Below are 26895 nucleotides of genomic sequence, written 5' to 3' on the forward strand. Positions count from 1 at the left end.
TGGACAAGCTGCCCGAGCCAGATCGCACTGAAGCGAAGAAAATCCTTCAAGAAGGAGAGTGTGTCTCCTCGGAAATGATTGACGCTGCAGTGGACGTTGCTGCCACTGGATTCCGACAGCTAGCGGGTGCAGCTGTTCTCAGGAGGCAAGGATGGCTGAGAGCAACATCCTTCCGACAGGAGGTCCAATCCAGAATTATAGACATGCCATTTGATGGAGAATTCTTATTTGGAAAGCATGTTGATGAGTCGCTGGAGGCCATCAAAAAAGATACCGAAACGGCACGTTTGCTGGGTACTCTGCAATACCGGAAGTCTTCCTTTCGTGGAGCAAAAGGAAGAGGGAATTTCTCTAATAGAGGAGGGTACAACCAACAGCGCTCCTATTCTTCCGCCCAGGGAAACCAAAGATTCCAGCCCTATCGGCAGCAAACTTATGGGCAGAGAAGAGGCAATTTCTCTCAACCTCGAGGAAAATCTAATTATCGAGGAAGAGACAATAAGAAATGAGGTACGCATCCTGCCACCACTTTTTGCCAACCCGAACCAAATTGGAGGAAAAATATCCCAACATTACTTAAATTGGTCAAAAATTACCACAGACAAATGGGTCCTGGATGTGGTAGCCAGAGGACACATTTTGGAATTCGTGAAAACTCCCCCAAATTGCCCCCCAAGAGGACCCCCTCCAGCGCACCTCAAGGAGCTGTTCATCCAGATCAACACCATGATCCGGAAGGGTGCAATCGAAAGAGTCCCTCATCATCAGAAAGGAAAAGGCTTCTACTCAAGGTTTTTCCTTATTCGCAAGAAGTCGGGAGAATGGCGTCCCATCCTCGACCTGCGTGCCCTAAACAAGTTCCTGAAGAAACTCACATTCAGGATGCTAACACTGCAAGAAATACTCCAATTTCATACTTCCACGTACCAATTTTTCCACGGCATCGGAAGTTTCTGAGGTTCAGAGTGGCTGGCAGGGACTTCCAGTTCAAAGTCCTTCCATTTGGACTGCGTTCAGCTCCCAGAGTGTTTACGAAGATACTGGCCCCAGTGGCTGCCCATCTTCGGTTGCAATCGATACAAATATATCCATATCTGGACGATTGCCTTATCAAGGCCAGTTCTTTCGACATGGCACAAGATCACGTTCAAACAACACTGGCACTGATGCAAGACCTGGGGTTCTCTGTAAACTTCGAAAAGTCACACCTCACGCCAGCAACAAGAAAGACTTTCTTGGGAGCGACACTGGACACCAAGCTCGCCCAAGTATTCATCTCAAACGAAAGACAGGACAAGATTCACCGATTCGCTGCGGCACTGTTATTAAAAAAGTGCGTTTCAGTGCGCATGTTCAAGTCCTTCATCGGGATGCTTTCTTCCTGCATTCTTCTCACCCCCAACTGTCGTCTTCGGATGAGGCCCTTGCAAGAAGAGCTCAGCCGTCCGTGGCTCCAGGTATCAGGATCCTTCGAGGATATAATCCATCTTACACCACGAATGCGACAATCGATACAATGGTGGACCCACCGATCCAACATACAAGTGGGATGCTCCTTCCTCACGGAAGTGCCCAGGTTCATCGTAACGACCGACGCATCAATGACAGGCTGGGTGCACACCTCCAAGGCATGACGGTCAGCGGGAAATGGAACCAGATCCAAATGATTTGCACGCCATATTTTTAGCCATGAAGTCCTTTCAAGCGACTCTACAAGGTGCCACAGTTTTAATACGGACAGACAACACCACCTGCATGCATTATCTGAACAAGCAGGGCGGCACAAAATCAGCCCGGTTGTCGCAACAAGCACAAGAGATCTGGAGTTTGGCCCTGACTCGCAATATCCATCTGTCAGCGGTCCATGTTCCGGGAATCGCAAATGTGTTGGCGGACTCTCTCAGCAGGTCCGGGAGCTGCACTCACGAGTGGGAACTACATCTACCTTCTCTACATCGCATCTTTCAGATATGGGGGCATCCGGATCTGGACTTGTTTGCGACATACCAGAACCGGAAATGCCCATACTTTGCAAGCTGGGTTCCCCACAAGGAATCGTGCGGGGATGCCCTTTCGCTGAACTGGAATCAAATATTTGCCTACGCTTTTCCACCGATACCTCTGATCCCGAAAGTTATCAGGAAGATGAAGAGGCAGCCATGCCGGCTGATACTGATCGCTCCACGATGGCCCAGACAATACTGGTTCACCGAGCTACTCCTTCTCTCGGAATGCAACCCTATCCAACTTCCACGCATTCCACGCATTCCGAATCTTCTCTCCACCCAGCAGGGCAGGGTATACCATCCGAACCCGAACTCGCTGAAATTGTCAGCTTGGCTCCTCAGCACATGGAATTTGCACACCTGAACATTCCACAAGATTGCCAAGAGGTGCTGGCCAAAGCCAGAGCTCCATCCACGATCAAAACATACAAACTGAAGTGGAAACGTTTCTGTGCATGGTGCCAATCTAATGATTTACATCCCATTCATGCAAAACCGGAGCAAATCCTTCCTTTCTGTTTGCATTTGGCCAGATTGGGTTTGGCACATTCTACTCTTAAAGTCTTACTGGCTGCCATCTCTAGATTCCGTCAAGATGGATCAAACTCTTTGTTCTCTGTAAGGATCATACAACAATTTTTCAAGGGGTTATTTCGTATGTTTCCGCCTGTCCGGAAACCCCCTCCGGCATGGCATCTGAATGTCGTACTAACTCAGCTCATGCGTCACCCTTTTGAGCCGATCCATAAGGTGGACCTAAAATTTCTGTCATGGAAAGTGTCGTTGTTACTAGCCTTAACATCTGCTAGAAGGGTAGCGATATTCAAGCATTTACATCTAAAGCACCTTTCATCCAATTCACCACGGACTCAGTGGTACTGCGTACTAATCCAACGTACATGCCTAAAGTGCCTCTGGACTTTCATCTGAATGAGCCGGTTGTCCTCAAGACATTCTTTCCAGCTCCACAGTCTACGGCTGAAAGAGCATTACATTCATTGGACATTAGAAGATGTCTTAAGTTTTACCTCTCCAGAACTTCTGGCATCCGCAAGACAGACCAACTGTTCGTGGCTTATGGGCGGCAACGCCGGGGCTGTGCAGTTTCAAAACAGACCATTGCTAGATGGGTCTCCTCTACGATTGGACTTTGTCATCAGCAGGCCGGTAGGCCCTTGCAGGCCTTGCCAAGAGCACATTCTACGAGGGCGGTTAGCTCTTCCACTGCCCTTTTTGCTGGTGTGCCTCTTCGACAGATCTGCAGAGCTGCTACATGGTCTAGCAGACACACCTTTACTAGACACTACTGTCTAGATTCAGCAGACGACGCAGATGCTTCGGTTGGAAGAGCAGTGCTGCGTAATCTTTTCAAATAAGGTGAGCCTCTGTTTCCTCCTCCTCCTATATGCTCTTTAGACGTTCTTTCAGATATTGTATAGCTGGTATTCTGTTATATATATATGTATATCTATATGCATTTGATACTCTGACGTCTACGAGCCTTATGGTAGGAGTACTGCTTACTATTCTGATTCAGGCATGTGAATCTATGAAAGACACCCCTAATACTGGAGAAGAACAATAGTTACTTACCTGTAAACAGGTGGTTCTCCAGTATTGGTGTCTTTCATAGATTCACATGCAACCCGCCCGCCTCCCCCCAGAGACTCACTCAGGCATTTTAGGGTTTCACTCCCGTGCGAGAAAATCTGAGAGCCTGAGCCTCTGGGGAGGACATTCTGGTGGGTGCTGTCGCCTGATTGGCCGCAGTTTGGACTAATACATAACGACTAGGATAGTCACTAATGTGGAAGTTTTTTCTACTGTAGCTGGTGCTACTTTACTTCCTGGTTTGGTATCTCTGATATTTGCTATAAGTTTTATGGCATTTATTGCTTTTATATATACCGTGGGACTCCCACTCCGACGACGGGGAATGATTCAGGCATGTGAATCTATGAAAGACTCCAATACTGGAGAACCACCTGTTTACAGGTAAGTAACTATTGTTCATATATATATATATATATTTTTTTTTTTATTTTTTTTTTTTTTTTTTTTTTTTACTGGATGAGGGGGAGTCGGGCTGAGTTGGCTAATCCCATCAACTTCAAATAGGAAATGTGGGTACTCCTAACTGCCAGAGGCAGATATTACTACGTAATATGGCAATTCCCCAGAGTAACTGATTATTGGTGCAAAGTAAGTGACATACTGGGGAATGGGATGGGGAGGAGGATAATTTATGACCGTAGGGACAAGCATTATGGAACACCTGGGTGGGCTCCTCACCCCCATATACATATAGCCATTGTCCTTTTGATAGCCAAGAGGGATCTGGCCAATCGCTCCCCACACAGGAGGAATAAACCAGGGACATGGACTTCTGTGCTACTATTGTTCAGAAACCTCGTGGTGTGCAGAAGTACTATACAAAAACATGAAGTCCATGGTGGAAGTACTTTAACAGGGGCTTGTGAAGTCCTAGCTATTTCACTACCTGACTGCCGCTGCTGCAGCTGTGTTCATGATACTATTGTAATCTGTTGCTCCATTGACTGCTGTAGTTATTGTTGCACAGTCTGTAAAAGACTCATTCCCTTCCTGATCCGTATTCTTCTTGGTGCTGTATATCAATACAGTAGCGACTCGCAAAAATGCTGCAGACTTTAGGGGTACTAAAGGGGGTGGTGATGGACGGAGCATCTCAACCAATCAAACACTCGCACCCAGTCAAAAGATCTGGGTCCCTTGCTCACTTTGCCACTGGATTCAAGCAAGCCGGGCTGAAGACGGCTGGAATGCCAGAAACCGGTCCTCGGAAGCTTGTTTCCGGTCCAGGGAAGACATGGCTTGGCAGTTCGGGCTGGACTGTTCCCATGAGGCACAGGGTCAGACTGATTTGCATATAGCCATGTCTGAACTGGGGTGGCAGAGTGGGCTAAAGAACGGTGATGGATTAAACCCAGATCTTTTGACTGGGTGTGAGTGTTTGATTGATTCAGATGCTCCGTCCATCACCACCCCCTTTTGTACCGCTTTTGGCCGCCATAAGTGTGGCAGGGTATGCTCAGACGTGAGTCCCTTGCTCACTTTGCCACTGGATTCAAGCAAGCCGGGCTGAAGACGGCTGGAATGGCAGAAACCGGTCCTCGGAAGCTTGTTTCCGGTCCAGGGAAGACATGGCTTGGCAGTTCGGGCTGGACTGTTCCCATGAGGCACAGGGTCAGACTGATTTCCATATAGCCATGTCTGAACTGGGGTGGCAGAGTGGGCTAAAGAACGGTGATGGATTAAACCCAGATCTTTTGACTGGGTGTGAATGTTTGATTGATTCAGATGCTCCGTCCATCACCACCCCCTTTTGTACCGCTTTTGGCCGCCATAAGTGTGGCAGCGTATGCTCAGACGTGAGTCCCTTGCTCACTTTGCCACTGGATTCAAGCAAGCCGGGTTGAAGACGGCTGGAATGCCAGAAACCGGTCCTCGGAAGCTTGTTTCCGGTTCAGGGAAGACATGGCTTGGCAGTTCGGGCTGGACTGTTCCCATGAGGCACAGGGTCAGACTGATTTGCATATAGCCATGTCTGAACTGGGGTGGCAGAGTGGGCTAAAGAACGGTGATGGATTAAACCCAGATCTTTTGACTGGGTGTGAGTGTTTGATTGATTCAGATGCTCCGTCCATCACCACCCCCTTTTGTACCGCTTTTGGCCGCCATAAGTGTGGCAGGGTATGCTCAGACGTGAGTCCCTTGCTCACTTTGCCACTGGATTCAAGCAAGCCGGGCTGAAGACGGCTGGAATGCCAGAAACCGGTCCTCGGAAGCTTGTTTCCGGTCCAGGGAAGACATGGCTTGGCAGTTCAGGCTGGACTGTTCCCATGAGGCACAGGGTCAGACTGATTTGCATATAGCCATGTCTGAACTGGGGTGGCAGAGTGGGCTAAAGAACAGTGATGGATTAAACCCAGATCTTTTGACTGGGTGTGAATGTTTGATTGATTCAGATGCTCCGTCCATCACCACCCCCTTTTGTACCGCTTTTGGCCGCCATAAGTGTGGCAGCGTATGCTCAGACGTGAGTCCCTTGCTCACTTTGCCACTGGATTCAAGCAAGCCGGGTTGAAGACGGCTGGAATGCCAGAAACCGGTCCTCGGAAGCTTGTTTCCGGTTCAGGGAAGACATGGCTTGGCAGTTCGGGCTGGACTGTTCCCATGAGGCACAGGGTCAGACTGATTTGCATATAGCCATGTCTGAACTGGGGTGGCAGAGTGGGCTAAAGAACGGTGATGGATTAAACCCAGATCTTTTGACTGGGTGTGAGTGTTTGATTGATTCAGATGCTCCGTCCATCACCACCCCCTTTTGTACCGCTTTTGGCTGCCATAAGTGTGGCAGGGTATGCTCAGACGTGAGTCCCTTGCTCACTTTGCCACTGGATTCAAGCAAGCCGGGCTGAAGACGGCTGGAATGCCAGAAACCGGTCCTCGGAAGCTTGTTTCCGGTCCCAGGAAGACATGGCTTGGCAGTTCGGGCTGGACTGTTCCCATGAGGCACAGGGTCAGACTGATTTGCATATAGCCATGTCTGAACTGGGGTGGCAGAGTGGGCTAAAGAACGGTGATGGATTAAACCCAGATCTTTTGACTGGGTGTGAGTGTTTGATTGATTCAGATGCTCCGTCCATCACCACCCCCTTTTGTACCGCTTTTGGCCGCCATAAGTGTGGCAGGGTATGCTCAGACGTGAGTCCCTTGCTCACTTTGCCACTGGATTCAAGCAAGCCGGGCTGAAGACAGCTGGAATGCCAGAAACCGGTCCTCAGAAGCTTGTTTCCGGTCCAGGGCAGACATGGCTTGGCAGTTCGGGCTGGACTGTTCCCATGAGGCACAGGGTCAGACTGATTTGCATATAGCCATGTCTGAACTGGGGTGGCAGAGTGGGCTAAAGAACGGTGATGAATTAAACCCAGATCTTTTGACTGGGTGTGAGTGTTTGATTGATTCAGATGCTCCGTCCATCACCACCCCCTTTTGTACCGCTTTTGGCCGCCATAAGTGTGGCAGGGTATGCTCAGACGTGAGTCCCTTGCTCACTTTGCCACTGGATTCAAGCAAGCCGGGCTGAAGACGGCTGGAATGCCAGAAACCGGTCCTCGGAAGCTTTTTTCCGGTCCAGGGAAGACATGGCTTGGCAGTTCGGGCTGGACTGTTCCCATGAGGCACAGGGTCAGACTGATTTCCATATAGCCATGTCTGAACTGGGGTGGCAGAGTGGGCTAAAGAACGGTGATGGATTAAACCCAGATCTTTTGACTGGGTGTGAATGTTTGATTGATTCAGATGCTCCGTCCATCACCACCCCCTTTTGTACCGCTTTTGGCCGCCATAAGTGTGGCAGCGTATGCTCAGACGTGAGTCCCTTGCTCACTTTGCCACTGGATTCAAGCAAGCCGGGTTGAAGACGGCTGGAATGCCAGAAACCGGTCCTCGGAAGCTTGTTTCCGGTTCAGGGAAGACATGGCTTGGCAGTTCGGGCTGGACTGTTCCCATGAGGCACAGGGTCAGACTGATTTGCATATAGCCATGTCTGAACTGGGGTGGCAGAGTGGGCTAAAGAACGGTGATGGATTAAACCCAGATCTTTTGACTGGGTGTGAGTGTTTGATTGATTCAGATGCTCCGTCCATCACCACCCCCTTTTGTACCGCTTTTGGCCGCCATAAGTGTGGCAGGGTATGCTCAGACGTGAGTCCCTTGCTCACTTTGCCACTGGATTCAAGCAAGCCGGGCTGAAGACGGCTGGAATGCCAGAAACCGGTCCTCGGAAGCTTGTTTCCGGTCCAGGGAAGACATGGCTTGGCAGTTCGGGCTGGACTGTTCCCATGAGGCACAGGGTCAGACTGATTTGCATATAGCCATGTCTGAACTGGGGTGGCAGAGTGGGCTAAAGAACAGTGATGGATTAAACCCAGATCTTTTGACTGGGTGTGAATGTTTGATTGATTCAGATGCTCCGTCCATCACCACCCCCTTTTGTACCGCTTTTGGCCGCCATAAGTGTGGCAGCGTATGCTCAGACGTGAGTCCCTTGCTCACTTTGCCACTGGATTCAAGCAAGCCGGGTTGAAGACGGCTGGAATGCCAGAAACCGGTCCTCGGAAGCTTGTTTCCGGTTCAGGGAAGACATGGCTTGGCAGTTCGGGCTGGACTGTTCCCATGAGGCACAGGGTCAGACTGATTTGCATATAGCCATGTCTGAACTGGGGTGGCAGAGTGGGCTAAAGAACGGTGATGGATTAAACCCAGATCTTTTGACTGGGTGTGAGTGTTTGATTGATTCAGATGCTCCGTCCATCACCACCCCCTTTTGTACCGCTTTTGGCTGCCATAAGTGTGGCAGGGTATGCTCAGACGTGAGTCCCTTGCTCACTTTGCCACTGGATTCAAGCAAGCCGGGCTGAAGACGGCTGGAATGCCAGAAACCGGTCCTCGGAAGCTTGTTTCCGGTCCCAGGAAGACATGGCTTGGCAGTTCGGGCTGGACTGTTCCCATGAGGCACAGGGTCAGACTGATTTGCATATAGCCATGTCTGAACTGGGGTGGCAGAGTGGGCTAAAGAACGGTGATGGATTAAACCCAGATCTTTTGACTGGGTGTGAGTGTTTGATTGATTCAGATGCTCCGTCCATCACCACCCCCTTTTGTACCGCTTTTGGCCGCCATAAGTGTGGCAGGGTATGCTCAGACGTGAGTCCCTTGCTCACTTTGCCACTGGATTCAAGCAAGCCGGGCTGAAGACAGCTGGAATGCCAGAAACCGGTCCTCGGAAGCTTCTTTCCGGTCCAGGGCAGACATGGCTTGGCAGTTCGGGCTGGACTGTTCCCATGAGGCACAGGGTCAGACTGATTTGCATATAGCCATGTCTGAACTGGGGTGGCAGAGTGGGCTAAAGAACGGTGATGAATTAAACCCAGATCTTTTGACTGGGTGTGAGTGTTTGATTGATTCAGATGCTCCGTCCATCACCACCCCCTTTTGTACCGCTTTTGGCCGCCATAAGTGTGGCAGGGTATGCTCAGACGTGAGTCCCTTGCTCACTTTGCCACTGGATTCAAGCAAGCCGGGCTGAAGACGGCTGGAATGCCAGAAACCGGTCCTCGGAAGCTTTTTTCCGGTCCAGGGAAGACATGGCTTGGCAGTTCGGGCTGGACTGTTCCCATGAGGCACAGGGTCAGACTGATTTGCATATAGCCATGTCTGAACTGGGGTGGCAGAGTGGGCTAAAGAACGGTGATGGATTAAACCCAGATCTTTTGACTGGGTGTGAGTGTTTGATTGATTCAGATGCTCTGTCCATCACCACCCCCTTTTGTACCGCTTTTGGCCGCCATAAGTGTGGCAGGGTATGCTCAGACGTGAGTCCCTTGCTCACTTTGCCACTGGATTCAAGCAAGCCGGGCTGAAGACGGCTGGAATGCCAGAAACCAGTCCTCGGAAGCTTGTTTCCGGTCCAGGGAAGACATGGCTTGGCAGTTCGGGCTGGACTGTTCCCATGAGGCACAGGGTCAGACTGATTTGCATATAGCCATGTCTGAACTGGGGTGGCAGAGTGGGCTAAAGAACGGTGATGGATTAAACCCAGATCTTTTGACTGGGTGTGAGTGTTTGATTGATTCAGATGCTCCGTCCATCACCACCCCCTTTTGTACCGCAGACTTTAGGGGGGCACCAGTTACCAGGCAGCCAGTGGTAGGGGCAGGAACGGGAAGGACTAGAAGGCGTGAGTTCATGGTAGCATCAACTTCTTCCACACTCAAGAGGTACAGTGCAGGGGTGTGACGTCCCCAGCACCAAAGGAGTCCGCTTGAAATTGGCTTGTTAAAATATGAATAGCTCATCAAGTGTGGTTTGTGAGTTTTTGAAGAAATGCTTCGCATAGGAAATAGTTTTTGACTTCCACACCAAAACATGACCATTGCTAGGGAGTCTCTAATTACAAGTAGCTTCTCTTGTTTAGTAATTACTGTGGAGTCACAGATTTCCATTGGCTTTGGAACATAGTGAGTGAATTAAGTAAGGCATAACTACCAACTTTATTATTTCAGTGCATTTTTGAATTTCGTGTGCCCTGATAATTTAGAAGTTTCTGTGTTTTCGTGTCTTGCAGTGAAGAAGGACCTGACTTACGTGATTCTTCCTACCCTGCTCCGTCCTACGAGACTGACATCTCAAAGAGAGAAAAGTGCCGCTCCCTGCCTTCCACACCTTCCTGCAAGCGCAGCCATGTCAGTAAAAAGTCTGCAGATGACCCCCCTCCCCAGCCCTCCAGTAGTACCAGCACCAGTGCTTCTTCTGCCCCTACCTACTTTGGAGCTGTGGGACGGCTGGCCCGTGGAGAGTCAGTGCGCATTCTGGCTCGGAGAGAGACTATGGACGGGACCGTACAGTACCTGGTGGAGTGGGGGGATGGAAGTGTCCTGTAAGGGAAGGGATGCATGCCACAGGCAGCAGAATCATTTTCTTAGCGCTTTAACCTGTAACATTGGGGGTTAGGAAGCCCTAGAAAAGCCTTACAGCAGATGCCATTCAGTGTTTTTAGGATTTGGCGGGAAAAGAAGTATCAACATATGAGAGGGCTCGAGGAAGGTGGATGGAAATCTTTGGGTTGGAGGCACTGCTGGCTTCCCACAGAGTGACCTGCAGATACAGCAGGGCCAGTTCAGCTTACCATGAGTCAAAGTAAAGGGACGAAAGACTGGCTGATGGGAAATGGAGGAAGATGAAGAGAGGCGCTTAGTGAAGAGGCACTGAAGGGAAAGAGGGGCCAAACAAGGAGGAGGAAGGAAATAAGATACAGTGGAAACGAAGTATCTGAGACTCTTGGTACAAAGCCCAAGATTAATAGGCACCGAATAATGAGAGATGATGATAGAATAAATTGAGTGAGCAAGAGATGAGGAATGATGGGAAGAAAATTGGCGAGTTAGATGGTGAATGGAAAGAGCCAACAAGATGCCTAGGGGAAAGAGGTAATATTTTGATGCTAATTTGGTATAGACAGAGTGATGCTAGAGGTAGGAGAAAGATGAGGCCAATAAGAGTGGTAGTTTGAAGAGCTAGACAGGTGAGTTGAATGGAAGAGCCGGAGGACAGCAATGTAGGCAGTGACCGGTGATGGCCAGTGAAGTGAGAGCAGGATGTAGACGAGGAAACGAAGAGAGGGAAGGAACGATTAAAGGACTGATGTAAAGGAAGATGTGTAAAGAGAGGAGGAGATGTTGGTAGACGAGAGGAGTGGGTAAGGTAGAAATGGCCATTGGACAGATACATGTGGAAGTTACACGTAAAAGATGGGAAAGAGATGGATAGGTGAGAAAGATTAATGTTGAGGGGGGAGGTAGTGTTAGTGTGAAGAGATGAGGGGCCAGAGAGAAGAGTAAGAGTGATAGAAGAGTTCGAGGAGAGAAAGAGGAGTTAGAGAAATGGCTGAGGGTGAACTGAAAAGGAGAGGAGATGACGCGATGCATGTAGAAGTAATAGGTAAAAAGTAGCAAAGAGCTGGATAGGAGAGCTTAGTGTTGAGGGGTGAGGAAGCAATAGCAAGAAGAGATGAGGGGCCAGATAGTGAGGTAAAAGTTTGATGGGAGAAAGAGGCGTTACTAATGTGGTTGAGAGGGTAGACGAAAAGGAGCGGAGATAAAGCAATGGCTATGGAGTAAATAGACGTTATTGGGGAGGCTTAGTGGGGAACACGGGAGGCTAGGTGTAATACAGTGCTGGGTGAGAAGAGAGACATGTGGGAAACAACCAGGAATCACAGATTGATTGGGACAGTGGGGAAAAAGGAGTGGCACATGAAAGGTAAGAAAGCTGAATGGCAGGAGGAAAGAAGGTACTGTGAAGCCACTTATGTAGGGAACAGACTCCAAAAGGGCATCATATGTAAGCCGCTGCAGTGCCTTCTTTTCCACCTCTGTTAGTCCTGGGATTGAAAAATGTATTTGCCTACACTTCCAGCTTTTCCTTGAGGGTGTGGCAGGGTGCTTGTGCTTGCCTTGTTTACTCTTGCTTTGATAAGCTGTCATGAGTATTTGCATGGCTCATAGTGTGGGAAAGGGTGAGGGGTGATGGAAACTGGTTGGTTCTTCCGCAAAGGATGTGTTTACACTCTGCTCTTTCAGGCAGTGGTGTGCCCCCGTTATTGACTCTCGGAGTGGAAGTTTCACTCACGTTTTTGGTTCTCCCAGCTGGGTGGAAGTAGTATTTTACCCACACTTTACCTTCTTCCGAGTAGATTCTTCTGTCATTCTTGTTTTTTTATTGTGGGGTGTTGTTTTGTATATACTCAAACTACTTGGTCTTCCTGGAGTTTGTGGGTTCAAGTTCATAATTCTTCCTAGAAGGTGCAGATGGTATTGCACTAACATGATGGATCTTTCTGGGGCTATGGTGCTTGCTTACTCTAGGATCTTTCTGAGTGGTGTGTGCTCTGTGTTAAAAAAACGTCTCCTCCTACAGGCATTGGGCAAAACAGCGCCTCTTCTTGCTAGATATGAGCTTACATTTTCTTTTTTTTCTGAGCATTGATGCTAGGATGGTATTGTATGCGCACGTATGACTCTTCCTTTAAAGGCGTATAGTATATGTGCTATTACAGCTTTTATTGTGGTTATACCCTGGTTCATTAATAGTGTTAGTACATTGTGCTTAACTCACTTTTTTACTTCTGTTTTGGAATTGGGTATTCTGTTTCTTCTCCTCACTCTCCCTTGAGTTGCCTTAGAGCATTGTGGTCGTACCATTTTCTCTCCCCAAGTTGGATTGGAATACGCTACTCACCTCCTGGATGAGCTGGCAGTCTTGTGCTGTAACGCTTCATTTCCATGAGAATGGTCAGCTCTTACACCTCTTTTTGCTTTGAGATGGGCAGGGAGAATAATTTTTCTTAACTCTTTCTCGGAATGGACTGGAAGTTGTGCTGTTTATTTACTCTCTGTGTGGCTGTTTGGGCTGGTAGGACTGCTGTTACTCTCCACTCGTCCGTGTGTCAGTAGGGGGTGTGGTGCTGTTAAATTTCACTCTCTGGTGGGCTAACAATATTGTGTTGTTACTGTTTTCTGTTCCTTGGGCAGTCTGTGCCTTCTGCACATACCACTCTCGCTTGGGGTGGGTTGGGAGTATTGGGTTTCTTCTTTTAGTTCATACTGGTTGCTTTGTGCTTGAAACGTTGGCACAGTATGCATCTTGATGCCATTGTGATAATTGGTATTGTACCCATTCTCTCCTTACTTGAGAGAAGGGCACATGCATCTTGCTCTATAGGCATTCTATTGTTTTTGTGGCTTGGTGCAGGCACTCTTCTTTTGCCCTCAAATATGTGAGTGTTGAGCTGACACTTTGGGATCTTCCTTTGGGTAAGAAAGGTACCATGTTGGATTGTTACCTTGTCCTCGCTTGGTGAGTATTATACTGACACAGGTCTCTAAGTTGGGGTATTGTGCTAGCTTGAACTTTTGCCCTGTCTTCCACTCAGCGAACAGTAGGCGTTTCTTGTGGGGTAGGGGGATGTGCTGTCAGCGTTGCTTTGTTTTTAGTATGGCGAGTAATTTACTTACAATCCAGATTAGAAGTATGAAATTTGTCAATCTAGCCTCTGCTGACACTCGGCATGTGGGTGGGGGTATTGTGCTGGCACTCTTACACTGCAATTGACTTGGTTAGAATTATGTTGACAATTCACTCTCTTCGATTGATGGGGCATGTTGTGCTGACTGGCTTGTCCTTCACATCAGCTTTGGTTGGAATTATGTTGGCAGGCTTGTCTTTTTCGTTAATGAAGGATATTTTGCTAGCATGCTTACCATATACATTAGGTGGTGACAATTATGTAGATGTTCCGGGTCTTCTGTTTGGTACATGCATTGTACCAACGCTCATCCTTCTCTTGGCAGATATTCTCCTTGCTCTTTCTTGAGCAGGAGAATTGTGCTTTTGCCCATGGATTCTTCAATGGGAGAGAAGTATTGAGTTGCTGGTCATTGCTCCTCATTTAGGTGGGCACATGGTATTGTGCTCACAAACTCAACTCCTAACTGGGTGTACGTGTGTGCCTCCTATGGCATATCCTTTACCAGCAGAATAATTCTCACTTGGAGTCCTCAATCCTCCCTCAAGGAGGAGTAGAGTTCTGCATACACCAGGGGCTCTTTCTAGCTCATGACACTAGTTTCTAGGCTGTTTGCTCTTTGTTTGGGGTGTCCACCACATGCTGTTAAATGTTGTTTGGCTTAAAGAGGATTATGCTTACTCTCTTTCGTTGTGGTTTTCTGTGGGATATGCATGGTACACCACCTCTGTTTTCTCCCTTTCGTAGGTAGTTTTACACTTGCATGCTTCTGTGATCAGGACATCATCAAGCCTTCCTAAGTGACTCCACTGGGTGAAGTCTGTGCACCAGCCTTACACTTAGTGCTCATTCTGAGGAGACTGGTAATCGTATTTCATACTGTGTCTACTAGGTCTTGGTGCTGTCTTGGGGTGTCTAGATACTTGGTACCTCCTTAAGGGATACTGTGACTGGATTCTTTGAGCTTCCTTGGTGGGTAATGTGCCTGCACTCTAGTACTTCCTTGTAAACTATGTCCCTGCACAGTGATGTTTCTATGGGGCGGGGGAAAGGGGGCACTGTGCATACTGTGGCTTTAGCACTTCCTGAAGGATACTGGGCCTACATAGTTGGCACTTTCTTGGGGGTTCCTACGCCTGCGCTCATTGTGCTTCCTTGGGGGCTACTTTGCCTACTTACTTGCCGCTTCCTTGAAGGATAGTGTACCAAAGATGGTGTTAGCACTTCCTTGAGGGATACTAGGGCAACAGTTTCTTTGGGGGATAATATGCCTACACTCTCGTTGCTTCCATTGCGGTTACTCTTTGATGCTTCCATTGGGGATATTGTGTCTACATTCATCTTTTATGAGCAGAAGCATAGTGTGCATATATATTATACTTTCACTGTTAGCACGTCCTTCTGAGGTACTGGGGCTACTCTTCTGCCTTTATTCCTTTGCCTTTTTTAGCCTTTTGCTTACACTCCTGGCACTTCCATGGGTATTACTATGCGTACAGTCTTGGCGCTTCCTCGGGAGATACTGTATCTACACTTTTGGCACATGCTTAGGGGGATATTGGCATACTCTTGTTTTCTTTAAGAGAGAATGTGCTTATGCTCTTCGCACTGTCTTGGATGATACTGTGCTTAACATCTTGGTTCTTCTTTGAGATAGCGTTCTTGTGGTATGGGTACTTTGCTAAGTCTCTTTCATGTGTAAGAGTAGGACAAGTACTGTGCTTAAAAGTTTAGCTCTCCATTCGGGTGGATGTGTGTGTATTGGGTGTACTATGTATGTGTCGGAGTGCGTTTGTGTGTGTGCTTTGTATGCGTTTCTGCCAGTTGGCTTCCTTGAATGGAAGTTTTCCTTTATAATAATTCCTTTCTAGTTCCATTGAGCTCTCTCTTGTGGACTTTTGACAGCGAGGTGGTGATTCCAGATGTGTGCTTCCCAGAGTCCTCTGTTCATCTTTCCAGGGATTCAAAGCGAGTAGCATGAAGAAGCAATGCCAATTGAATAATCTGAATGTATGTTTCTCTCTTGATATATGGCTCCACCCTGTTTTCACTTCCCCTTCATCCCCAGCTTTATTTCAGCATAAGAAGTCTGTTTAAATAGCTGATGGCGCCAAAGTTTCTCTCCTGTGTGGAGGAGGGTTCAGTGCTGCTTGGACCGACATTGCCAGGTCTAGGCGCGAGCTGTGTAGATAGTTAATGACAAAGGTTTATTTTGGTATTACTTGGTGTTTTATTTTTATTTTTTTAAAGATATTTAATAAATGTAAATGCCTGCGGTGAAGAAGCAGATGACCCTTCTTCTCTGGTCTTGAAAAGTTTACTGTTCATTCCCTGAAAACATCAGCAGAGAAGACACACCGGCCACGTAAAAGCACTTTGAAGATGTACAGCAGCGGCACGGAAGCAGCTATCCTTGGACATTGTCTGGACTGTCTGCAATACTCCAGTCCAGAGATACAGAAGCAGAAGGGTCAGCAGGACAGATTTTGCTCCATTAGTGGCAGAGATGTGGATGATCCTTTGCACTGTTTTTGGACTACCTGTAACTTGCAAAGTGGACATTGTATTGCAATAATGTTGGACTATGTTGTGCCTAAGGATTCTCATGTACATTAGTGCAGACTCCGGAAGGATGTGAGCACTATCAGTCAGAATGCCAAGAAGGTATGCTACAGGGAGTCAATAATAAGCAACAGTTCAGAAAAACCGACTGCTGCAGGAAGTCAGTGTCCTGCTAAGTTCAGTAACACTGCAGTAACTCAATACTGGATGCTCCAGGACCATAAGTCGTACAGCGCACTACAGGAAGTTGGTAACTTTGCAGTAAGACAACAGTCTGCAATTGAAGGTTATTACTGTATTGCTGTAAATCAAGGTAGTGTGCCAGAGGAAATCTGTATTGCAGTAAATACATTTGTGACAGGAAGTGCTGTAGTAATCACTGCCGTACTGTAACAAGTCACGGTGTACTACAAGAAGTTGTTACACAATGCAATAAATGACACTGCTACAAGGAGGTCTATTGTGCATTAAATCAAATATGCTACAGAAAGTCAATTAGAAACTGCAGTAAATCAATACTGTCGCTACAGTAAGTTAATGCTTTAATACAGTAAATCGAAATATTATGGAAAGTTTTAACTATATTGCAGGGAATTACAACCGTGTGACACAGGAGATCATTATCAGTGTGGCAGCTCATGACAGTTTGCTAAAGGGAATTGATAACTGCATTGCAGTAAATCAATAAACTCTCTATATGAAGTCAGTATTGTCCTGTGGTAAATTCAATAGGAAGTAGATAGGTATTGCAGTAAAGCTCAGCGTGGCACAAGAAATCTGTACTGTATTCCAGTAATTCACATTAACACAGAAATATTGCATTTGAGTATAATAGTGTACTACAAGTAACTGCTACTGTACTGCAGTAAATGTTTAAAAAAGGTACTAAATGGCGTAGTACATCGCAGCACGATTTAATATTCATACTATATTGCTGCAAAAGAAGTCCACCTACTACAACAAAACTGTACGAGGTAGCAGTAAATTAGAGCACATTACAGGAAATTGATACCAGAGTCAGGTAAATTAGTGCTGAGTACTACAGGAAGCCGCAGTCCTATTCCAAAATATCAAGACATTATATTCTACAGGAAGTGTACTCAAGGTTGCAGTGTGTGGTGACTATAAAACATGGGAGCCAACTACTTCACAAGGTTCTCACTTAAACAGCAGTGCTCCTCTATCTCTGATTCACCATCACAGCCTGTATGACATGCTGAATTTTTGGGATATCACAAGCCCCGAGAGCGACTGATGTTCCCATAAGAGGACATATCTGTAACCAAGGTGCATTGTCCGCAGTATGCCACAGTTTGCCTGGGAGTCTGCAGAGGTTTGATCCCAGTAGAAATAAAATAGGGCTCATATGTATACCCACTGACAGCATTAAAGAATGCCTAGCTCATTAACATGAGCTGGATGTCACTGCTAAAGTAGTCAACTGTGGGATACAATAGACTTCATCTATGGGTTCCTCGATTACATTTTATTATAATATGAGCCTCATCATCGAAATAGGTTTGGCGGGGCCGGCACACACAGACCTGTAGGCATACACTGAAGAGCACACATTTTCAAATTCTTCCGTTGTCGGCTTCTGATGAGTAGCTGCTGGTGCAGCTTCTGTTGTTGATTTTATTTTGGATGTGCCGTTACTCCCAAGGGAGGTGCAGACTGTGGTGAGAATCTGTCAGAATCGGCATTGTTCTCGCCTTCAAACTCTGATAAACTATGTGACACAAAAACTGTGAACTCTTGTGAATGTGTGCTGTGCCGTCTGTTTGTAGGAGACCGTAGAGATTAATCTGGGATAGACAATAAAGGTTCTTGCTAAAAGAAAGTCATTCCTTGAAGCTTTATTCTGAACATTAATGCATTCATATTCTGTACCACATGGCTCAGGGCAACATCATTCAGGTGACACTCTTACATCATTGGTTATGGGATATGGTGGTAACACTGACTGACTTCTAGCTGTGGATGTGTATGGCAACCATTTTAGTTATGAACAGACTGTGATAGACTGCTGAGGAGAGTTGAATGTGCAATTCATGACAGATAGTTGATTACAGGTGCAGAGAATAATGACCACTGACCATGGAAATATGTACAGTTGTACAAATGGATGAGGGCGCCAACACATTACTGGGTGGGATATTACTGCGAAACTATAGAAATATGCAAATGTCCTTCAACATATTTCAAGCTATGGAAGCAGAGACAGACCATAACAGACTGCTGATAGATGTATAAAAACAGTATGTTAGAGTACAGATGAAAGAGGGCGCTAATAAACTGAATGTCAGTGTCACACACCCGTGGCTTTGTTGGAAGCAGAGAAAGACTAAGGGCAATTGTCCACAGCCTTGAAAGGAACCCTCTAGAACCCTGCACTGGTAATTGCTTCTTAGATGTCTGAGAAGCAAGGGGGATGGGATGGTTGGAGATCTGTGGTGTCTCTAGTAAAACGAGAATAAATATCTACAGATAGAATATCACCCCTCAACTTCAGACCTCTTAAACCTCTATTGCTAGCAGGCCATGTGGAAATCTTCACAGAAGAGCCGGGTGTTCTCTAAGAGGCCTGCAAGTTCAGTCCGTCAAATTGAAGCTACAAACAGAAAGGAAAGGGCAGCAGTGATATTGGGAACACACTAGATGCTGACTACACTGGGAGAAGCCGCAAGTCGTCCTTTCTGGGTTACAAGCTATACTTGGTGACTCTGGATTCCACTTGTTCTCTTCCAGGGGATACTCATCAAAGTCATAAGCACTGAATAGTCCCGCCCACATGTGGGGACCCCGGAGCAATAGCCAATAATATGCGTATATATATATATATATAAGAGGTGAAACGCGTCATGCGGACTTGCTGGGTTAACTTTATGAAATAAAACCACTGAATTCAACCAAGAAGGGTTTGTTCTTTTTCGTCCTCGACGAGGAGCTGCTACGAAATTGGTAGTGGTGGAGCGGCGGCTTCACCAGACGGAGGTTGTGACAATATATATATATATATATATATATATATATATATATATATATATATATATATATATATATATATATATATATTCATTCATCACAGAGACAGGAGACCCATTTGAAGAATAGCCACAAAAGGTTGAATTAAGCATTCGGTTTAATGGAAGTTATGCTGGCAGCTTAACACGACTGGAAATAGCTTCTTGCACAGTCCTACGCTAGACGCGTTTCGAGAGCCTCCTGCTCTCTTCCTCAGTGGCGTGTGTTACCTTGAATACCAGCGCCAGTGCTGATGCACCATTGATATTGATCACCTGTCCAAAAAGGGCGTGGCCGACACCACGGCCTTATGGATGTTGTAGTTACATTCAAAGTCCCCAGTGGGCGCGCTTTAAGTATTCAAAGTTTAAAACATGAAAAATTACCCAAGTGGGCTGAAGTCATTCACAGTCAGTAAGCTGCTCTGCTTTAGTATCTCCCATATGCACGAGCGTGTGTCTCCCTGCAAAGGCACCAGCTCGAACCTTTTCCTTCGTCGAGAATGACTCCAAACAGGAGCCTGCTCAGGACCCACTCACAAGCGGTGGGCTGTCTTCGCGACCGGGAAGGCCGCCTTTAATTCATCACAGACACTGGAGACCCATTTGAAGAATAGCCACAAAAGGTTGAATTAAGCATTCGGTTTAATGGAAGTTATGCTGGCAGCTTAACACGACTGGAAATAGCTTCTTGCACAGTCCTACGCCAGACGCGTTTCGAGAGCCTCCTGCTCTCTTCCTCAGTGGCGTGTGTTACCTTGAATACCAGCGCCAGTGCTGATGCACCATTGATATTGATCACCTGTCCAAAAAGGGCGTGGCCGACACCACGGCCTTATGGATGTTGTAGTTACATTCAAAGTCCCCAGTGGGCGCGCTTTAAGTATTCAAAGTTTAAAACATGAAAAATTACCCAAGTGGGCTGAAGTCATCCACAGTCAGTAAGCTGCTCTGCTTTAGTATCTCCCATATGCACGAGCGTGTGTCTCCCTGCAAAGGCACCAGCTCGAACCTTTTCCTTCGTCGAGAATGACTCCAAACAGGAGCCTGCTCAGGACCCGCTCACAAGCGGTGGGCTGTCTTCGCGACCGGGAAGGCCGCCTTTAATTCATCACAGACACAGGAGACCCATTTGAAGAATAGCCACAAAAGGTTGAATTAAGCATTCGGTTTAATGGAAGTTATGCTGGCAGCTTAACACGACTGGAAATAGCTTCTTGCACAGTCCTACGCCAGACGCGTTTCGAGAGCCTCCTGCTCTCTTCCTCAGTGGCGTGTGTTACCTTGAATACCAGCGCCAGTGCTGATGCACCATTGATATTGATCACCTGTCCAAAAAGGGCGTGGCCGACACCACGGCCTTATGGATGTTGTAGTTACATTCAAAGTCCCCAGTGGGCGCGCTTTAAGTATTCAAAGTTTAAAACATGAAAAATTACCCAAGTGGGCTGAAGTCATCCACAGTCAGTAAGCTGCTCTGCTTTAGTATCTCCCATATGCACGAGCGTGTGTCTCCCTGCAAAGGCACCAGCTCGAACCTTTTCCTTTGTCGAGAATGACTCCAAACAGGAGCCTGCTCAGGACCCGCTCACAATCGGTGGGCTGTCTTCGCGACCAGGAAGGCCGCCTTTAATTCATCACAGACACAGGAGACCCATTTGAAGAATAGCCACAAAAGGTTGAATTAAGCATTCGGTTTAATGGAAGTTATGCTGGCAGCTTAACACGACTGGAAATAGCTTCTTGCACAGTCCTACGCCAGACGCGTTTCGAGAGCCTCCTGCTCTCTTCCTCAGTGGCGTGTGTTACCTTGAATACCAGCGCCAGTGCTGATGCACCATTGATATTGATCACCTGTCCAAAAAGGGCGTGGCCGACACCACGGCCTTATGGATGTTGTAGTTACATTCAAAGTCCCCAGTGGGCGCGCTTTAAGTATTCAAAGTTTAAAACATGAAAAATTACCCAAGTGGGCTGAAGTCATCCACAGTCAGTAAGCTGCTCTGCTTTAGTATCTCCCATATGCACGAGCGTGTGTCTCCCTGCAAAGGCACCAGCTCGAACCTTTTCCTTCGTCGAGAATGACTCCAAACAGGAGCCTGCTCAGGACCCGCTCACAAGCGGTGGGCTGTCTTCGCGACCGGGAAGGCCGCCTTTAATTCATCACAGACACAGGAGACCCATTTGAAGAATAGCCACAAAAGGTTGAATTAAGCATTCGGTTTAATGGAAGTTATGCTGGCAGCTTAACACGACTGGAAATAGCTTCTTGCACAGTCCTACGCCAGACGCGTTTCGAGAGCCTCCTGCTCTCTTCCTCAGTGGCGTGTGTTACCTTGAATACCAGCGCCAGTGCTGATGCACCATTGATATTGATCACCTGTCCAAAAAGGGCGTGGCCGACACCACGGCCTTATGGATGTTGTAGTTACATTCAAAGTCCCCAGTGGGCGCGCTTTAAGTATTCAAAGTTTAAAACATGAAAAATTACCCAAGTGGGCTGAAGTCATCCACAGTCAGTAAGCTGCTCTGCTTTAGTATCTCCCATATGCACGAGCGTGTGTCTCCCTGCAAAGGCACCAGCTCGAACCTTTTCCTTCGTCGAGAATGACTCCAAACAGGAGCCTGCTCAGGACCCGCTCACAAGCGGTGGGCTGTCTTCGCGACCGAGAAGGCCGCCTTTAATTCATCACAGACACAGGAGACCCATTTGAAGAATAGCCACAAAAGGTTGAATTAAGCATTCGGTTTAATGGAAGTTATGCTGGCAGCTTAACAAGACTGGAAATAGCTTCTTGCACAGTCCTACGCCAGACGCGTTTCGAGAGCCTCCTGCTCTCTTCCTCAGTGGCGTGTGTTACCTTGAATACCAGCGCCAGTGCTGATGCACCATTGATATTGATCACCTGTCCAAAAAGGGCGTGGCCGACACCACGGCCTTATGGATGTTGTAGTTACATTCAAAGTCCCCAGTGGGCGCGCTTTAAGTATTCAAAGTTTAAAACATGAAAAATTACCCAAGTGGGCTGAAGTCATCCACAGTCAGTAAGCTGCTCTGCTTTAGTATCTCCCATATGCACGAGCATGTGTCTCCCTGCAAAGGCACCAGCTCGAACCTTTTCCTTCGTCGAGAATGACTCCAAACAGGAGCCTGCTCAGGACCCGCTCACAAGCGGTGGGCTGTCTTCGCGACCGGGAAGGCCGCCTTTAATTCATCACAGACACAGGAGACCCATTTGAAGAATAGCCACAAAAGGTTGAATTAAGCATTCGGTTTAATGGAAGTTATGCTGGCAGCTTAACACGACTGGAAATAGCTTCTTGCACAGTCCTACGCCAGACGCGTTTCGAGAGCCTCCTGCTCTCTTCCTCAGTGGCGTGTGTTACCTTGAATACCAGCGCCAGTGCTGATGCACCATTGATATTGATCACCTGTCCAAAAAGGGCGTGGCCCACACCACGGCCTTATGGATGTTGTAGTTACATTCAAAGTCCCCAGTGGGCGCGCTTTAAGTATTCAAAGTTTAAAACATGAAAAATTACCCAAGTGGGCTGAAGTCATCCACAGTCAGTAAGCTGCTCTGCTTTAGTATCTCCCATATGCACGAGCGTGTGTCTCCCTGCAAAGGCACCAGCTCGAACCTTTTCCTTCGTCGAGAATGACTCCAAACAGGAGCCTGCTCAGGACCCGCTCACAAGCGGTGGGCTGTCTTCGCGACCGGGAAGGCCGCCTTTAATTCATCACAGACACAGGAGACCCATTTGAAGAATAGCCACAAAAGGTTGAATTAAGCATTTGGTTTAATGGAAGTTATGCTGGCAGCTTAACACGACTGGAAATAGCTTCTTGCACAGTCCTACGCCAGACGCGTTTCGAGAGCCTCCTGCTCTCTTCCTCAGTGGCGTGTGTTACCTTGAATACCAGCGCCAGTGCTGATGCACCATTGATATTGATCACCTGTCCAAAAAGGGCGTGGCCGACACCACGGCCTTATGGATGTTGTAGTTACATTCAAAGTCCCCAGTGGGCGCGCTTTAAGTATTCAAAGTTTAAAACATGAAAAATTACCCAAGTGGGCTGAAGTCATCCACAGTCAGTAAGCTGCTCTGCTTTAGTATCTCCCATATGCACGAGCGTGTGTCTCCCTGCAAAGGCACCAGCTCGAACCTTTTCCTTCGTCGAGAATGACTCCAAACAGGAGCCTGCTCAGGACCCGCTCACAAGCGGTGGGCTGTCTTCGCGACCGGGAAGGCCGCCTTTAATTCATCACAGACACAGGAGACCCATTTGAAGAATAGCCACAAAACGTTGAATTAAGCATTCGGTTTAATGGAAGTTATGCTGGCAGCTTAACACGACTGGAAATAGCTTCTTGCACAGTCCTACGCCAGATGCGTTTCGAGAGCCTCCTGCTCTCTTCCTCAGTGGCGTGTGTTACCTTGAATACCAGCGCCAGTGCTGATGCACCATTGATATTGATCACCTGTCCAAAAAGGGCGTGGCCGACACCACGGCCTTATGGATGTTGTAGTTACATTCAAAGTCCCCAGTGGGCGCGCTTTAAGTATTCAAAGTTTAAAACATGAAAAATTACCCAAGTGGGCTGAAGTCATCCACAGTCAGTAAGCTGCTCTGCTTTAGTATCTCCCATATGCACGAGCGTGTGTCTCCCTGCAAAGGCACCAGCTCGAACCTTTTCCTTCGTCGAGAATGACTCCAAACAGGAGCCTGCTCAGGACCCGCTCACAAGCGGTGGGCTGTCTTCGCGACCGGGAAGGCCGCCTTTAATTCATCACAGACACAGGAGACCCATTTGAAGAATAGCCACAAAAGGTTGAATTAAGCATTCGGTTTAATGGAAGTTATGCTGGCAGCTTAACACGACTGGAAATAGCTTCTTGCACAGTCCTACGCCAGACGCGTTTCGAGAGCCTCCTGCTCTCTTCCTCAGTGGCGTGTGTTACCTTGAATACCAGCGCCAGTGCTGATGCACCATTGATATTGATCACCTGTCCAAAAAGGGCGTGGTCGACACCACGGCCTTATGGATGTTGTAGTTACATTCAAAGTCCCCAGTGGGCGCGCTTTAAGTATTCAAAGTTTAAAACATGAAAAATTACCCAAGTGGGCTGAAGTCATCCACAGTCAGTAAGCTGCTCTGCTTTAGTATCTCCCATATGCACGAGCGTGTGTCTCCCTGCAAAGGCACCAGCTCGAACCTTTTCCTTCGTCGAGAATGACTCCAAACAGGAGCCTGCTCAGGACCCGCTCACAAGCGGTGGGCTGTCTTCGCGACCGGGAAGGCCGCCTTTAATTCATCACAGACACAGGAGACCCATTTGAAGAATAGCCACAAAACGTTGAATTAAGCATTTGGTTTAATGGAAGTTATGCTGGCAGCTTAACACGACTGGAAATAGCTTCTTGCACAGTCCTACGCCAGACGCGTTTCGAGAGCCTCCTGCTCTCTTCCTCAGTGGCGTGTGTTACCTTGAATACCAGCGCCAGTGCTGATGCACCATTGATATTGATCACCTGTCCAAAAAGGGCGTGGCCGACACCACGGCCTTATGGATGTTGTAGTTACATTCAAAGTCCCCAGTGGGCGCGCTCTAAGTATTCAAAGTTTAAAACATGAAAAATTACCCAAGTGGGCTGAAGTCATCCACAGTCAGTAAGCTGCTCTGCTTTAGTATCTCCCATATGCACGAGCGTGTGTCTCCCTGCAAAGGCACCAGCTCGAACCTTTTCCTTCGTCGAGAATGACTCCAAACAGGAGCCTGCTCAGGACCCGCCCCCAAGCGATGGGCTGTCTTCGCGACCGGGAAGGCCGCCTTCAATTCATCACAGACACAGGAGACCCATTTGAAGAATAGCCACAAAAGGTTGAATTAAGCATTCGGTTTAATGGAAGTTATGCTGGCAGCTTAACACGACTGGAAATAGCTTCTTGCACAGTCCTACGCCAGACGCGTTTCGAGAGCCTCCTGCTCTCTTCCTCAGTGGCGTGTGTTACCTTGAATACCAGCGCCAGTGCTGATGCACCATTGATATTGATCACCTGTCCAAAAAGGGCGTGGCCGACACCACGGCCTTATGGATGTTGTAGTTACATTCAAAGTCCCCAGTGGGCGCGCTTTAAGTATTCAAAGTTTAAAACATGAAAAATTACCCAAGTGGGCTGAAGTCATCCACAGTCAGTAAGCTGCTCTGCTTTAGCATCTCCCATATGCACAAGCGTGTGTCTCCCTGCAAAGGCACCAGCTCGAACCTTTTCCTTCGTCGAGAATGACTCCAAACAGGACCCTGCTCAGGTGATCAATATCAATGGTGCATCAGCACTGGCGCTGGTATTCAAGGTAACACACGCCACTGAGGAAGAGAGCAGGAGGCTCTCGAAACGCGTCTGGCGTAGGACTGTGCAAGAAGCTATTTCCAGTCGTGTTAAGCTACCAGCATAACTTCCATTAAACCGAATGCTTAATTCAACCTTTTGTGGCTATTCTTCAAATGGGTCTACTGTGTCTGTGATGAATTAAAGGCGGCCTTCCCGGTCGCGAAGACAGCCCACCGCTTATGAGCGGGTCCTGAGCAGGCTCCTGTTTGGAGACATTCTTGACGAAGGAAAAGGTTCGAGCTGGTGCCTTTGCAGGGAGAGACACGCTCGTGCATATGGGAGATACTAAAGCAGAGCAGCTTACTGACTGTGGATGACTTCAGCCCACTTGGGTAATTTTTCATGTTTTAAACTTTGAATACTTAAAGCGCGCCCACTGGGGACTTTGAATGTAACTACAACATCCATAAGGCCGTGGTGTCGGCCACGCCCTTTTTGGACAGGTTATCAATATCAATGGTGCATCAGCACTGGCGCTGGTATTCAAGGTAACACACGCCACTGAGGAAGAGATCAGGAGGCTCTCGAAACGCGTCTGGCGTAGGACTGTGCAAGAAGCTATTTCCAGTCGTGTTAAGCTGCCAGCATAACTTCCATTAAACCGAATGCTTAATTCAACCTTTTGTGGCTATTCTTCAAATGGGTCTCCTGTGTCTGTGATGAATATATATATATATATATATATATATATATATATATTACCTACTGGCAGTCGCCAGTAGGTATATATAGTTAGGATTTTTTTGAATAGGGATTTCTGAAAATTCTATGTTGAATAACTTTGGCGTTGATGGACGGAATTGGCTGAAATTGTCAGGAAAATGGCACATTTTGTTTCTGAGCGTCCCCTGAAAGTTTGGGGGGGTTCGTCAAGCGGGGGCCGAGAAAAAAGGGGGGTCCCAAAACGTGTTTTTAACATTGAGTTTTCCATAGGGAGGTTGGACTCACTTTTAGCTCGAACGGCTGAATGGATTTCCACAAAACGTGGCAAAATTGTAGGGACTGGTAGCCCGATGTGCCTTTGCTATGTCTCAAGATATATGCTCCAGTGGTTTTTACGAAAATTAACTTTGAAAAATATATATTGGGCTATATATATGTTAGAGCCCAAATGTAGCCCAATGTAGCCCAAAGATGGCCACCAGAGACAAAAAAAAACAAATGTAGCCCAAATATCAGCCAAATGTAGCCCAACTATAGCCCAATGACAGAATGTCCCAGAGTGCTCTAAAGAACAACTAGAACGCTAACAGTCTTACTTATGACAAAAGTATGGC

At 47.4% G+C, this 26895-nt stretch overlaps 1 protein-coding gene across 4 annotated transcripts in view; it reads left to right on the forward strand.

Moving 5' to 3' along the window:
* The window catches only part of PHF1 (PHD finger protein 1), an 836267-nt gene extending 818230 nt beyond the window's left edge, over positions 1-18037 (forward strand). For 2 of the 4 annotated variants that reach the window (XM_078641645.1, XM_078641646.1), the window contains one exon: positions 10177-18037. In XM_078641645.1, the coding sequence (XP_078497771.1) occupies positions 10177-10492 (316 nt within the window). In that variant the 3' untranslated portion in view covers positions 10493-18037. The remainder of the gene's footprint in view (positions 1-10176) is intronic. The other 2 variants (XR_013594654.1, XM_078641647.1) reach the window with 2 other exon arrangements.
* The last annotated feature ends 8858 nt before the right edge of the window (positions 18038-26895 follow it).

Source organism: Lissotriton helveticus, chromosome 5_1 (assembly GCF_964261635.1).
Source record: "Lissotriton helveticus chromosome 5_1, aLisHel1.1, whole genome shotgun sequence".
NCBI classification, from domain to species: domain Eukaryota; kingdom Metazoa; phylum Chordata; class Amphibia; order Caudata; family Salamandridae; genus Lissotriton; species Lissotriton helveticus.